General features: G+C 49.2%; 1 protein-coding gene across 7 annotated transcripts in view; it reads left to right on the top strand.

Annotated features, from left to right (window-relative positions):
* Atp9a (ATPase phospholipid transporting 9A (putative)) overlaps positions 1-15,762 on the top strand; it is a 110,303-nt gene that overhangs the window by 43,480 nt on the left and 51,061 nt on the right. For all 7 annotated transcript variants that reach the window (XM_031372859.1, XM_031372855.1, XM_031372853.1 and 4 more), the window contains 3 exons: positions 8,986-9,044; positions 10,760-10,811; positions 13,006-13,100. In XM_031372859.1, coding sequence (XP_031228719.1) covers positions 8,986-9,044; positions 10,760-10,811; positions 13,006-13,100 — 206 coding nt within the window. The remainder of the gene's footprint in view (positions 1-8,985; positions 9,045-10,759; positions 10,812-13,005; positions 13,101-15,762) is intronic.

Here is a 15,762-nt window from a genome sequence, read left to right as displayed (position 1 = left end):
CTGCCATCTTCCTTGGTGGGGAAGGTTAACAACAGGCTCTCACCGCTTGTGAGGTGAGGCTGTTTGATTGCATCCTGAGGGATTAGGATGAGAGCACAAGGCGCTGGGCCCAGGTAGATGTCACCTTCCGAGGCCAGCCTCTCCTGATATTTTCTCCAGCTAGGCCCTACCTCCCAAATAGCATCATACTCTAGTGAATAAGCACCCCAGAATGGAAGCCTGTGGAGGAGAGCTCAGAGTGAAGCCACCTAGACAGGTGTGGTGTCTGGACCTGGGGCAAACCCATAGGCACACGCTGTTCCTACACCTCCAGCCGGAACTGCAGCGGGAGGGAGTTAATCTGCTCTAAGCTCCCCTGCCGGTAGCTGCAGTACACTTCTGGTCACCTGCCAGAGTGCTCTGGATTCATGAAAGCCAGACGCAGGCACGCACGCACGCATACACGCACACATGCATAGCCTGATTTTTAATATACCTTGAACAGTGCAACGGCTGGGCACTTCCAAACCTCCTCACTGCTAACTCACCCTCCCCTCCGATATTTGTGAATTATTACTTACTAAAATCTATATTCTAACTTGGTTTCCTGGACCCAGTTGGGCAGCCCTCTCAGGCCACGCCCTCCCGGCTCCTTCACGTGGCTGTTGGCTCTCCTCCGTCTCTCAAGCCCGATCTTCCTGCTTCCCCCTCTTGGTGATTCTAAAACCCCCTTCCTTTTGTGGTTCCTTGCCTGAGAAATGTAAAGTCCGGCCAGTGTCTCCCTGCCCAGCCATTGGCTGCTGGCCACTTTATTGTCCAGTTAGAGCCAGCTGGGGGCAGGGACCCTCAGCCTCTGGATGTGCAGATTCCCGGGTGATTTGGGGAGTTGAATTAACTCAAGTAACATTAGAACCAATCCACAACACTTGGGAGGCTGAGGCAGGAGGATTCCTTGAGCCCAGGTGTTAAAGACCAGTTGGAGTAACATAGGGAGACCTTGATTTTAAAAAGCAAAACAAAACTGGGTTTGGTGGTAGGCTCGAAACCCCAGCACTCAGGAGCTGGAAGCAGAAGGAGCAGAAGTTCAGGGCCAGTTTAAAGCCAGACTGAGCCACCGGAGACTCTGTCTCACCCCTCCCTGCCCTGGAAAACCAAGGAATTTCAGGATGGTTCTCGTGGAGCATTGAACCCATTATGGGACCTTCTTGATGTGGGCTCCATGCCTGTGCCACATGTATGCTCAGCTAGCCCTGGTAAATAACTTTTTTTTTGTTTTTTGTTTTGTTTGTTTTTTGAGACAGGGTTTCTCTGTGTAGCCCTGGCTGTCCTGGAACTCACTCTGTAGACCAGGCTGGTCTTGAACTCAAGAAATCTGCCTGCCTCTGCCTCCCAAGTGCTGGGATTATAGGCGTGCGCCACCACTGCCCAGTAGGAATTTTTGAAAATCAAGATGTGGGAACTGGAGAGATGGCTCAGCAGTTAAGAGCTCTGACTGCTCTTACTAAGGTCCTGAGTTCAAATCCCAGCAACCACATGGTGGCTCACAACCATCTGTAATGAGATCTGACGCCCTCTTCTGGTGTGTCTGAAGACAGCTACAGTGTACTTACAGATAATAAATAAATAAATCTTTAAAAAAAAAAAAGTCAAGATGTGGTGGCGCATGCCTTTGTCTCCAGCTCTGTAAGTTCGAGGCCAGCCTGATCTACTTATTGAGCTCCAGGCCCAATAGGGCTGCAGAGTAAGGCTGTCTCAAAAACAAAAAGAAAGAGTTTAACAAAAATAGCAATGAGATGATCATAGGGCAGACTGAGTGGGCCCAGCGCCTCTGGGAAGGTCACTTCTGTGATCTCCTGAGCGTGGCACTGGGAAAGGGGCAGTGACATGTTTTGGGAAAGATGTTGTCCAGATCGGGAATTGGGACACTACTGTCCCACACAGCCACAGCCAGCTAGGCACCAGTTACACGCCTTGTTAGCCGTCAAGTAACTTCAGTGTTGGGGGTGGGTGGGGGGAGAGGGAGATCTTTCTCTTTGTACCCATTGCTCAGGCTTTGGCTGAGGCTCTAGGATAACAGGGAAACATTTGTCAGAGCAGAATGAGGTAATGGCAGAGATGAGGTGATGCAACCCAGGCCTGCCAGAAGATAAGGTTCCTCTAGAGCCAGGAGCCACTGCCCAGGAGGCAGGGGAGCGCTGTGTTATGATGAGGCCAGCTGCTCCAGTGTGTGCCGCCCTAATGTTAGAGCTACAAAGGGCTCTGCATCTCAGGCTTTGACATGTGTGCACATGCATGTACATGTGTGCGTGTGTGTGTGTGTGTGTGTGTGTGTGTGTGTACACAGTATGTAGGTCAGAGAATAAAACCAGATGTCATCCTCATTTAGGATAAGCATTTCTATTTCTGTCCTCTCTCTCTCTCTTCCTTTCTCTCTCTCTCTTTCTCTCTCTCTATCATTTCTCTCTTTCTCTCCCTCCCCTTCCTTTCCTCCCTCTTTCACATACACACACTATCTGTTTTGTCTGTCTATCAGTCTATCAACCTATCTATCTATCTATCTATCTATTATCTACCTACCTACTTTTAGACAGAGTCAAGTAGCCTGGATTGGCCTCAAGGATAACTTTAACTTGTTCAGCACTCCAGAGACAGAGGCAGACTGATCTCTGGATTTGAGGCAAACCGGGTCTACAGAACGTGCTCCAGGACAGCCAGGGCTACACAGAGAAACCCTGTCTTTAAAAAGCCAAACCAAACAAACCTTGTCTTCTCTAACCAACAGTGTTCAAGGGTGCTGAAGTTCCAGGAAATGAGGCCAGAAAGATGTGAAGGGGATGGTCCAGCTGAAGCCGGTTACTCAGGAAGATGATAGCTCACCTCAAACATCAGGAGGGCAGAACAGCCACGGAAGATTCAGTTTGGGTCAGGGAAGGCCAAGCAAAGGAACTTCTTTTTAGACTTTTTTTTTTTTAAACAATAAGTTTGATTTGGGGTGGGGGGGAGTGGTGCCTGTGAGGGGTGTGAGAGACAAGGGCCGGGACTTGCATTTCCACAGATGAGTACCTAGTTCTTCATAAGGCTTGCCTTTTCACCGTGCAGGGCTAAATGAAGCTGAGGTAAGGACTAAATGAAGCTGAGGTAATTAGCCTTCAAAGAAAGTGCAAGCAGAAACATCATGAGCACAGTGGAATAGCCTCTCTCCTGCTGGGGACATCTGGGCAGATCAGCGCAGAGGCAGAGGCCACTGATGCCTGCAGACCTTTCTCAGGGTTGTGCGGGATACTTCATGTGTCCCTCTCCTCTCTCTGTTGCTTGCCTCCCTCAGGTTTCCTACTCTGGAATCCTGTGAGCACGGTTAGCCTGGCTAGAGAGTGCCCAGGGCCCGAGAGCTCATCTTTAGTTTACAGGAGTCTCTTGTGGATGGTTTCCTGGGGTTGTAGTGAATGGTGTTCCCTTCAGACCTGAGGATTCCTGCATTTCCTTTAGTGCATTTCCTTTAGGGGCCCTGTTCCACTTCAGTCAGCGTGAAGGGATGCTGTCATTAATGGGAACTCAGTTAATCGTTACTGGGGCACTGCTTTTCTGACTTTGTAGGACAGACTGTGTTTAATGACTGGATATGAATTTATGTGTTTTTAAAATTGAAATTATCGTTGTTGCTATTGACAGGATTTCACCGTGTACACTAGGGTGGCATTGAACTCACGTAGGTCTACCCACATCTGCTCCCGCGTGCTACCTCACTGGGCTATGTACTTTTCATTGTTGTTTATGGGTGCTGTTTTGCTTGTGTGTGTGTGTGCACCATGTACATGCAGTGCCTGAGGTGCTGGAAGAGGCCACGGATAACCTGGAACTGCGTGGAACCTGTTACAGGTGGTCATGAGTCCCCACGTGGGTGCTCTTAACCACTGAGCCATCTCTTCTGCCCAGTGTTTATTTTTATAAGGAGAGAATTATAGTGGTGGACTTTAAAACTGTGTCTTAGTTAGAGTTTGCTGCTGTGAGCAGACACCATGACCAAAGCAACTCTGATAAGGACAACATTAATTGCGGTTGACTTACAGGTTCCAGAGGTTTGGTCCATTATTATTATCAAGGCAGAACATGGCAGCGTGCAGGCCTCAGGCATGGTACAGGAGGAGCTGAGAGTTCTACATCTTGATCCAAAGGCAGGCAGGAGATTGGCCAAGCCCACGCCACAGTGATACACTTCCTCTAACAAGGCCACACCCATTCTGACAAGGCCACACCTCTTAATGGTATCACTCCCAGGCATTCAAACCCACGAGTCTGTGGGGGCCAAAACTATTCAAACCACTACAGACTTCTTTCTTCTAATTTTATTTACTAATGTTTGGTGTGTGTGTGTGTGTGTAGTGTGTGTGTGTGTACATGTGCGCACCCAACTGTGCTGTTCCCTTGAATCTGCCCCGTTTGATGTGTGTATGTGTGTGTGTGTGTGTATACATGTGTGCGCCCAACTGTGCTGTTCCCTTGAATCTGCCCCGTTTGATGTGTGTGTGTGTCTGTGTGTGTACATGTGCACGCCTGACTGTGCTATTCCCTTGAATCTGCCCCCTTGCCCACCCCCAACCCAGTAAGGTCGAGGCCAGCAGCTCAGTTGAGTTTTATTTAGAAGGACTTACCACAGACTCTCTTGTGAGGTCAGACAGATGCAAAGTGGTACTTGAAGTTTTTCTTGGCTAATATTCAGTCCTTATTGTAATTCATTGGTAAATGGATCGTTGTTTAGTGTATGAAAAAAAAACCCTAAATATCTCACATTAAAATTGTACAGTTAATCTTTTCAGATTACACACATGTATTTCTTGCATGTGTGGTTGTGGGCATGCCTGACACACTGAGGAAGGCAAAGCATCACTTGGGGAGTTATCGTTTTTCTGTGGGGATCCTGGGGATCCCCCCCCTGCACTGCTGATTTCTCTCAACAGCTACTTCCTGCTCCCAGACTGTTAGCCTGTTTGGTTTTTTGGGACATTGTCAGCCAGTTTTGGCCATTGATGTATTTATTGAAAAGTCTCTATAACTTACAACTTGAATATATACTTATAATATTTAAAATTAATCCCTCCCGCCCCGCTCTGGTTCCTAACTGATTCAAGCAGAGGTGCTTCCTAACCGCACTCCTCAGCCTTGAGTCTTTTCCTGGGTTATGGAAGTGTGGCCGCCATTTGAATATGGAAACTTCACCTTTAAGCCTCTGAACCCTGGGCCCCTCCGAGGTGTTCTGATGTCAGCCCCAGGAAGTGTACACACAGTGGAATTTACAGCTTGTCACTGCCACAGTTAGATTAGAGAGTGATCCATTAGCCAGTTGGCCCACAGCAGCAGCCATGGCCCTGTGCTCACCATGAAAAGTACAAGTGTAACTCGAGTGTTCGGGGTCAGAAAACAGGCCCCCACGGCTCGGTGTCCTCGAATCTGTTTAAGGATGGTCTCCCCTGTTTGGGGGGTGGGTGGCGGCCTGGATCCTGTGCAGATTCTTCTGAGTTATCATTTGCATGCTGCAGTCCAAGGAAACATCTGGTGTCTCCCTGACACAGAGACAGGCTGCACTTATTCTGGGGCTGTCATCCATGAAAGGCCGCCTGGCCCTACTGGTTTGCTTATGAAAGGCTTGGGGTGCAGCGCTGTAGAAATAAACAGCTGTGCCCATTGCCTGTTTGTCCTCTGTTCTACAGGACTTGAGCCTGCCGGGGTGAGGTGGGGAAAGTGGGCGGGTGGATTACTCAGAAGCCCGTTAAAGATCAGGGCTGGATCTGGAGAATTTTCCGTCTCACTTTCTAAGAATCTTACTCCAGCACCTGTTGGAGTCTCCAACAGTGCATTGAAGAAACAAAACAAAACAAAACCAAAAAACAAAAACAAACAAACAAAAAAAAACCCAAAGAACCAAAATGAGCCTTGGGGCCGGCAAGATGGCTCAGTGAGTAAAGGTACTTGCTGTCAAGCCTGATGATCTGAGTTCAACCCCAAGAGTACACATGGTGGAGGGAGAAAACCAACGCCTTTAAGTTGCCCTCTGACCTCTGCACGCATGCTGTGCTACACCGGTCCCTATGCATCTGCACAATAAATAAATATGTAAATAAAATTCACGTGTGGAGGAGTCTTAGGGCCTAGCGGTGGACTCTGGGTATGGGGTCCAGAAGGGGAAAGGGTGGATTTTGGGTCTTCCCTTCTCAGGGTGCTCTCTGAGGAAGCTTTCGCACTGTGTCTCCTCTCCAGCCAGCTGTGGAATAGTCAGGGCTCGCTACAGAACAAAGTGCCGAGCCCATGTTTAAATTTAAGAATTAAAAACTGTGTGTGTGTGCTTGTGTGTATGTGTGTGTAATGTGTGTGTAGTGTGTGTAATGTATGTGTGTAATATATGTGTTTGTGTATAATATGTAATGTGTATGTTTGTGTGTAATGTGTGTTTGTGTGTAATGTGTAGTGTGTGTGTGTGTGTGTGTGTGTGTATTGAGACAAGAGGACAACTTTGAGGAGTTGTGTCTCTCCTACCATTTGGGTCCCCGGGATCAAACTCTGATCCTTAGGCTTGGCAGCAGCCACCCTTTTCTCACTGAGCCACCTTGCTGGCCCTCCAGTAAGGATTTTAAGCTCCTGCCCTGGCTGCTCCCATTTCTGTGCCCTCCCCCACTCTTTCTCTGCCCCTTCTCTTGCTCTTTCCTCTTCTCTTCTTCCTTTCTGGAAGGCAGGGGGTTAATACTCGCTTAGGAGTTGTGGGTTCTAAATTCTCTTTCACTTTGGGAGTTAGTCCCAGCCACTGAAGACTGCCTCTCTCTTCCCGCCCCACTTCAGCACCTCACAAAATGGGCTGGTGAGGTACCTCAGTGGATAGAGGCTTTTGTCACCAAACCGGACAGGGTAAGTCCTCTCCACAGGACTCCAGAGTGGAAGGGAAAACTAGCTCCCAAAAGTTGTCATCAGCCTCCACACACGTGTGTGCACACACACACACACTCACGCGTGCGCCCCACTGTCACCACCACCCACCATGTATGAGGTGGGAAGTGCACGTTTAATGCTTGGCACCATCACTACAGTAACAGGTGTGGCTCTAGAGATCTCTTTATTTATTTTTAATGTTTTTAAGTGTATGGCTGTTTTGCGTGCATGTGTGTCTGTGCACCACGTGTGCACAGTGCCTGTGGATGCCAGGGGACAGTGTCAGGTCCCTTCAAACAGTTAACAGATGGTTGTGAGCTACCACGTGGGTACTGGGAATAAAACCGCAGTCCTCTGGAAGAGCAGCTAGTTTTCTTAACTGATGAGCCATCTCTCCTGTCTTGGGATCTCTGTGGAAGCTGCCGACCTGTGATTCACCCTCCCCACCACCCCTTTGTGACAGTCCCTGGTCAAACAACACAATTGTTCGGTCATGCGGTCATGCGTGGGTCCTGTGGTGTGCTTGAGAGCTTGCTGGCTGGGCCAGGTTTAGTAGGCTTGCTTGCAGTGAGGGGTTAACCTGCTGGGGAGACCTTGTAACTGCAGACATGCCGGATTAAAGGGCTTGCTGAGGTAGAGCAGATGGTCTGAGGGAGTTTAAGTGAACTGATCATAATTCAGGACTGGATGTGGAAGGAAGACTATGGGCTTAGCATTTAAAATTTTTGAGTTAGTTTATTTTATAAAATATGTGTATATGTCTATATACATATATTTTTATTGTTTGTCTCTAGTTGGAAAAGCAACCTACCTCATGCTTATTGTAAAAAGAAAAAGTGTGAAGGATTTAGAAGTAAATCTCAATGTTGATAGAATGAATCCCTGTCAAGCCTCTGAGAGCCTGTTCTCTGTCAAGCTCACAAACACACAGACCGGGGTGATGGGTTTAGCAGTAAGTCAGGCTTAACCATTGGTGGTAGAGAACCCAGGTGTGGTCATTAAAGTTTGACTTTTGGCATATATTTGCTAATAAAACCAAAGACTGTAAGCTAAGTTTGGTAAAGTTGGGATGAGCTCCTGAGAAAGAGTTCACTGGAGCCGAGGGTGGACAGAGTTTCGGATACCTGTCTGGTATTGGAGGCTTTCATACTGGAGCCCCAGCCCTGAGCCTGGAGTCCACCAGAGCTCTAACTGGTGGTGTTGGTGCCCCCTGGTGGAGCAGGAAGGCCAGTCAGGCTAATTTCTCCATTTCAAATTCCACTGGGCCCTATACTTGTAATTTCTCCATCTCTGGAATTGTCTAACCCTCCATCAGAAAGCTTTTCTGTTTATTTTGAGATAGGATCTCACAATGTAGCCCAGGCTGGTCTTGAACTCATTGAGATCCTCTGCCTCTGATGCCCAAGGGCTGGGATTAAAGTTGGGTACCACCATTCTTGGCCTTTAAGAAAAGAAAAAAGAAAAAAGCAGTTTGTGTGTGTGTGTGTGTATGTATGTGTGTGTGTGTGTGTGTGTGTGTGTGTGTGTATGTATGTGTGTGTGTGTGTGTGTGGAAAGAGAGAGAAAGAGAGAGAGAGAGAGAAAGAGAAAGAGATAGATATGGAAGAGGCCAAAAGAGGACACCAGATCCCCCTGGAATGACCGGCACTTAAGAGTGGTAGGGAGTGAACTTGACCTTTGAGGCAACAGCAATTGCTCTGAGTGGCAGATGTCTCTGTGGCTTTTCCGTAGGTCTGGGGATGGAATTCAGGTCCTCATGTCTGTATGGCAAGGACTCTACCCACTGAGCTGTCTCCCCAGTCCTGTGCCTTTTATCTTGATGATTTTTTTTTTAACTTATTGGTGAATAATAATTGTGCTCCGTTAGTGGTTGATTTTAGACACGATAAGTTATGGCAGGGGCAGCCCATTTTCCCTGAAGAGCCTAAGTTCTCCTGGTGTTGTTAAAGGGGAGTGGGCTTCAGAAGCCACTGCAGCCTTCCTCTTAGTGAGACAGAGGTGGGATGCGGGCGCTCGCTCCTGTGCTTTGCTGCCTGGTAGGATCCAAATGGTCCGAGACAATGATGCGTCTGTTGGTCTGTTGCTTTTCAGGGACCGTGAAGGTGAAGAGTTCAAACATCCAGGTGGGAGATCTCATCCTTGTGGAAAAGGTGAGTTGAGTCTAGGAACCTCTCAGGGGCTGGGCATCAGCGGGAGCTGGAGCATGGGGAGCAGTCCATGCCTGGTGGAGGGGGTGGGGTGGGGTGGGGAGAGGAGGGGGTGGGATTGGGTGGGATGGGGGATCGGTCCATGCCTGGTGGATGGGGTGGGGTGGGGGGAGCAGTCCATGCTGGGTAGAGCCCTTCCTTGCTCTGTGCTTCTGGTGGACTGACTGAAGGAACGCCTCAGGATGCTAGCAGACATCTCTGCCTTGGGAAGAAAAGCTTCCATCCCACTGAGACAAACACAAAAAGATTTCCCTAAGGCGCCCATATGCTGGGAAGCCAGTAGCCCTGCCTATGATTATAAATAAAGTATACATTTGGTTTTCTGCTTGGTGGGTTTGTTTGGAGGGGGTCACCCCCTCCCCCACTTATTGATAATGTCTTTTCTACAAGGTAGCTTGCCACATTGACACTTAAAAACATTTATTGAATTCACCGTTGTAGAACTGTTAACCCGCGTCTCCTGACTCACGGGGTCTGCCAGCCGTTTTATGGGGAGCAGGGGTGGAGAGAGTGGAGAGTTGTTAAATGTCTGTGTGAGTGTTCGTCACTTGAACAGACACTGGCACACCTGTTTACTGTCTGTATGTGGAATGTGAGAGGTTCAGCGGTGGGTTCTGGAGAGTCTGGGGATCATAAGATCATCAGAAAGAAGTACCCGCCTTACCTGTTTCTGGGGGAACTGAATGGTTCGTTAGATGGTTAAGTCCAGGCACTCAGGCTCACCTTGAGAGATCCTGGCATGCTTGGGGGCAGAGCCCCTCTTGTCATATCCCTTCCCAGCACAGCCACACAGGCCCCCGTGAATTCATTTCTATTTATTTATTATTTGTTTCTGAAATGAGATCCCATTGTGTAAACCAAGGAACTTACAGATTGGACAGGCAGGGATTAAAGGCCTACACATCACACCTGGCCTTAGTTACTGTTCACAGCTTTACTTCCTGACATCCTGCTGCAAGTCAAGCAAGAGGACAGGGCGATAGGTTAGTCCCTAGAGTGCTGGCCACACAAGAGTGGAGACTCAAGTTTGTGTGAAAAGAGCTGGGTGTGGTGGCACCTGTGATACAGCACTGGGTGTGGTGGCACCTGTGATCCCAGAACTGGGAGGCAGAAGCAGGCAGATCCCTGGGGCTCGATGGCAGGTTTTAGGCCAGTGACAGATCACATCTCCAAAAACTCAAAACAAAAGACAAACAACATCAAAAACCCAAGGACTTCTGCCCTCCATGCATGCACATCCACAGATGAATACATATATTTGCATGTGCATGTGCGCGCACACACACACACACACACACACACACACACACACACACACACACACACGAGAGGAGAAAAGCCCCCTGCGGCGTGGCAGAGGCAGTAGAGTGCTCGCAGGTCTGCCTTAGGTGCCTGTAGCTGGCGGGTGTGGGGGGGTGGGGTGGTTCTGGCCGCAGGTGCAGGTTCGGGAGCTGAAAACAGGGTTCAGGAACCTCAGGACCGGGCATTCCTTTTAACAGGCTACTGGGTGGTGGAGGTTAGTGAAGTGCTAAGAGCGTTCAAGGGCCTACAGATTGCAGTCAAAGCAGCCCTGTGCTTAGCCATCACTGAGGCCTAAAAGAACAGTGGCCGGGGAAGACCCCGCCCATGACTCCAACTGGTTTCCTTTCATTTCCCAGAACCAGCGGGTCCCTGCTGACATGATCTTCCTGAGGACATCAGAGAAAAACGGTAAGCATGTGACGGGCAGGGACAGTGACCATATCTGGCAGCTGCATCATTTGGAAATGTCACAGGGTAGATGTCATTGTGGGGCCTCACAGGCGAACCAGAACATCTCTGTAGAAGGGTTCTTCCGAACTCGAAGTGTTTGCGTGCTTGCAGGCCCATGAGTTTTGGTTATTAGAACCAGAAAATTTGACCGGGCATGGTGTCATAGGGTTTAATCCCACACTCGGGAGGCAGAGGCAGGCCTGAGAGTTCGAGGTCAGACGCTACGAAACAAATCCAGGTCATTGGGGGCCTACCTAGTGAGACCATGTCTCAAGCCAAAGCCTCCAACTAATAAAATAACAAAATTAAAAATTTGGCTGGTGATGTGGTTGAGCAGGTAGGGCGGTTGTCTCCAAGCCTGGCACCCGATTGCAATCTCTGGGACCCTCATGGTAGAAGGAGAAAGCTGGTCCCTCTGATTGTCCTTTAACCTACTTACACGTCTGCACTATGTGAGCACACACAAACACACACACACACACACACACACACACACACACACACACACACACACACACACAGCGAAGAGATGTAGGTCAACGTAAGCAATAACAGCACAGTAGAGCCCAGCGTGCTGATTTATGCCTGTAATCCCAGCTCTCCAGAGACAGAGGATTGCATGGAGTTGGGGGCCAGCCTGGGCTCCACAGTAAGGCCCTATTTTTTAAAAAAAGCCAAAAATGACCCAAAACCCCATATGGTTACCTGTGTTCTGCTTCAGCGCTTGGAAGTTTTTGGAACTCTTGGGGATTCTCCTGCCTTTTTTTTTTTTTTTTTTTTTTTTTTCGAGACAGGGTTTCTCTGTGTAGCCCTGGCTGTCCTGGAACTCACTCTGTAGACCAGGCTGGCCTCGAACTCAGAAATCTGCCTGCCTCTGCCTCCCAAGTGCTGGGATTAAAGGCGTGCGCCACCACCACCCTGCGATTCTCCTGTCTTGGCTTCCATTTTTGAAACAAGAAGGCTGAGGATACACGACCTGCCACATCCCATTTTATGTGGGCTCTAGGGATCTGAACGTGGGTCTTCACCTCTGTGTATTAAGCCCTTTACCCACTGAGCCCTCTCCCCAGCCTTCATGCTTGGAAGTGACCTGCAAGGCTCTCAGGCTTGGAAGTAACTGCTTGTCAGTGACCTGGACTCACTTCCTGTCTGACCTGCTGTCACAGCTTATGACACGCTGGAGGTGTCTGTCCCTAGAATGCACAAGCCTATCTTCTTCAGTGTCCCTCATGGGACCGCAAGTGCTGCAGGCTTGAGATTTTATGTCTGAAACAAAGCTTTATGGTATAGAGTTTTTCTTAAGAAGTTTGGAGAGCTTTAGGGTTTGTAGAGTGCTTGCCCAGCAGGCCCCAGGCTCTGGATTCCATCCCCAGCTGTGCATAAAACCAGTCCATAAAACACACCTGTCAACCTCGCACTCAGGAAGTGGAGGCAGGAAGATCAGAAGTTCAAGGTCATGCTTGGCTGCATAGTGAGTTGAAGGTCACCGTGGAATATCTGAGACTGTCTCTGAATCAGTCATCAGCCAATCATGGTGGATTTTGAAGCATTGTGGATTTTGGGGTTTTGTGTTTGTGGAGTCACTCTGTAGCAAGAACAGACCCTGGCATAGTTTTTTCAGAAGCCATGTTCTGAGTCCATGGCTCAACTTTTTAGCCCCTGTAAGACCCCTGGAGGTTCTTACGGGCTCCATTCCTACACCCCTGGAACCCGAGGCTCTGAGATACAAAGCCAGTTAATTGGCAGACATTGCATCCCAATCCAAACGGTCCTGAGAAGGGGTCTGGAAACTCCTGCACCCCTGCCTGGGAATGGCCACAGGAGTGACCATCCTGTGTTGGCCACTGTCCCATCACCCTGCTAGACTGTTACAACGGGCTGCGCATCTCCTTTTTGTAATGTAGCAAGGCAGACGATGGCTCAGCAAAGTCAAGGGCCTACCCCTGTCCTACAGTGAGTGAGTGAGTGAGAGGATTTGAACCCAGACCTCGTAGAAGGGGTGGGAAGTGGAGATTTATCTTGTCTGTGAGTCTCTGGCCATTCATGGGCCGCTTCTTCAAGGGCAACAGCAGGCACTGCCCAAAGCTGCTGAGGAAATCCAAGCTCCACACTTGAATTGCAGACATCAGACAGTGCCCAAATCTCTTCGCAGGGTCTTGCTTCTTGCGCACTGATCAGCTGGACGGAGAGACAGACTGGAAGCTTCGCCTCCCAGTGGCCTGCACACAGAGGCTCCCCACAGCTGCCGTGAGTAGCTTTCTCAGAGAACCGTATGCTGGTCACTAGGTCACAGCCTGGTTCTCACACTCAGATGTACCTGGAGGTCAGGCAGGAGGGTGGGAAGGTGGTGGCGGCATGTGAACTGGGGCTGATAGGAACTGGAGAACCTGTGCTGACTCCGCTAAGGCAGCCCCAGCCCCACGTGAGGAGTGAACACTTCCGAAGTGACCTTGCCAGTTTGCTGGGTTGTAAGGAAGGGCCTTTCCTTCCGCTGTGTCTACATCAGTGGATCTCAGCCTTCCTAAGGTTTCGACCTGTAACACAGTTCCTCATGTTGTGCTGACCCCCGGCCATAAGGTTATTTCGTTGCTACTTCGTAGCTGTAATTTTGCTACTGTTATGAATCATAATGTAAAATATCTGATATTCAGGATGTCTGATACACAACCCCTGAGAAGGGCTGTGCCCCACAGGTTGAGAACTGCTTGTCTTGAGGCTGCTCACCAAGCAGATCAGATCCTGTCCTGCAGGGCTAGTGGTTTGAATAAGAATGGCCCCTATAGCCAGGCAATGGTGGCGCATGCCTTTAATCCCAGCACTGGGGAGGCAGAGTCAGGTGGATTTCTGAGTTCGAGGCCAGCCTGGTCTACAGAGTGAGTTCCAGGTCAGCCAGGGCTACACAGAGAAACCCTGTCTCGAAAAAACAAAAAACAAAACAAAACAAAAAGAATGGTCCCTATGAGCTCATGTACTTGAATGGTTAGTCACAGGGATGGGAAGTGTCACTGCTTGAGAAGGATTAGGAGGTGTGGCCTTATTGGAGAAACCCAGGATGTAGCTCTGTCTCAGTTGCCTCTCCATTACCATGTGTGCCACCATGTTGTCACCATGATGATAACGGACTCACCCTCTGACCCCGTAAGCCCTCAGTTAAATGCTTTCATGTTTTATGAGCTGCTTTGGTCATGGTGTCTCTTCACAGCAACAAAACACTGACCAAGATAGCGGCAGGCAGGCCTTGCTGTTGCCCTCAGCCCTGCACTGTCTCTGTTCTGACCTCAGTGGCTGCCCCTCTGACCGCTGGCCCCTTGCTGAAGCATGCGGCTGCCTTGGAGTGTTGTTTCCTCCGGGAGAGATGCCCTTTCCCAGGGGTCAGCGGGGCAGGCCTGTCACATAGGCTCCATGCACAAGTGTCTCTCTAGCTTACAGGCGCCTGTATTGATTTTGGTTTTACCTAGTATTTTTTTTTTTCTTTCTTCCTTTGTTTGCTCTGGGGATTGAACTCAGAACCTTGCACATATATGTGCCAGGTAATTTTGTTGCCACAGAGCCACATCCCACATTTTCTGATTGCCCTGGCCTGGCATTCCCTCCAGACCCACTTCCAGGGAGGATCCTGCCAGTAGCCACCGACTAGTATGTGCCCTGCTATGCCCCATGAAATAGAACTAGGTGGCCACAGAGCACAGCTCCTGTTTAGAGGTTTGGGACAGCAGCTGATTAAAACATTTTTTTTTAAACTTTTAAATTTTTTTTTTTAAAGATTTATTTATTTCATGTATGTGCGTTCACTGTAGCTGTCTTCAGACACACCAGAAGAGGGCATCAGATCGCATTCCAGATGGTTGTGAGCCACCATGTGGTTGCTGAGAATTGAACTCAGGACCTGTGGAAGAGCGGTCAGTGCTCTTAACCGCTGAGCCATCTCTCCAGCCCAAAATCTTTTTTTTTTTTTTTTAATTTAGTGTGTGTGTGTGTGTGCGCTCACGCGTGTTTGCCCACATGCCTCAGCACATGTGTGGAGGCCATAGGAAAGTTGCAGGACTCAGTTGTTACTTTCCACCATGCAGGTCCTAGGGCTCAAACTCATGTTGTTAGGATTGGCAACGAGTGCCTTCACATACGGAGCCATTGCTGCTCCATGCCAAACGTGATGTAAATGCTCAGAGGCTAGCTTTCCCACCCTGCATCTGGAACGATAACCCTTGCTGGACTTGGAGGGGGGAGGAGGGGAGGTGCCTCATCTCCGTGACGTCAGCATGAAGATAGACGTGTCTTCCGCACTCACTGGTCATAATTGTCCTTACTCGGTTCTTTTTTGTTTTGTTAAAGATTTTTTTTTTTAATGTATATGCGTACACTGTAGCTGTCTTCAGACACACCAGAATCTGTTACAGATGGTTGGAGCCACCATGTGGTTGCTGGGATTTGAACTCAGTATCTGGAAGAGCGGTCAGTGCTCCCAGCCGCTGAGCCATCTCTCCAGCCCCCACTCGGTTCATTTTAAGTGAGAAACTCCACTAGCTGTGCTCCAGGAGCCTCGGCAGCCTCACTGCCTGTGAGAGGGTTGATCTAAGGATGGGACTCTGTTCTTATCGTGTGGGACCCGTGTTTCATTTCCCGGTAGGAATTTCACCAGGCGAAGGAACCTGATCTTCCGAATGGATGGGAGGTTTTGGTGCCAGAGTTGGAAGCAAAGATGGCAGAGTGTTCTGCGGCCTCAGCCTGGAAGCTTCTCCTGGTTTAATAGACACTTACTTTGCCCTTTGTCTGTCCCAGGGCCCTCACTGGGGACATTAAAAATAGAGAAGATCCTGTTGGCTCAGGTGTCAGGAGACAGTAACTGCCTTTTTGGGCCTGGGGAATTAAGAGGAGCAGTAGTCTAGTGCTTTGCTTTTTTTTTTTTTTT

The sequence above is a fragment of the Mastomys coucha genome, unplaced genomic scaffold, assembly GCF_008632895.1.
Source record: "Mastomys coucha isolate ucsf_1 unplaced genomic scaffold, UCSF_Mcou_1 pScaffold15, whole genome shotgun sequence".
Classification (NCBI taxonomy): domain Eukaryota; kingdom Metazoa; phylum Chordata; class Mammalia; order Rodentia; family Muridae; genus Mastomys; species Mastomys coucha.
Note: the sequence above shows the minus strand (reverse complement) of the source record. Positions and strands in the feature narration are given on the sequence as shown.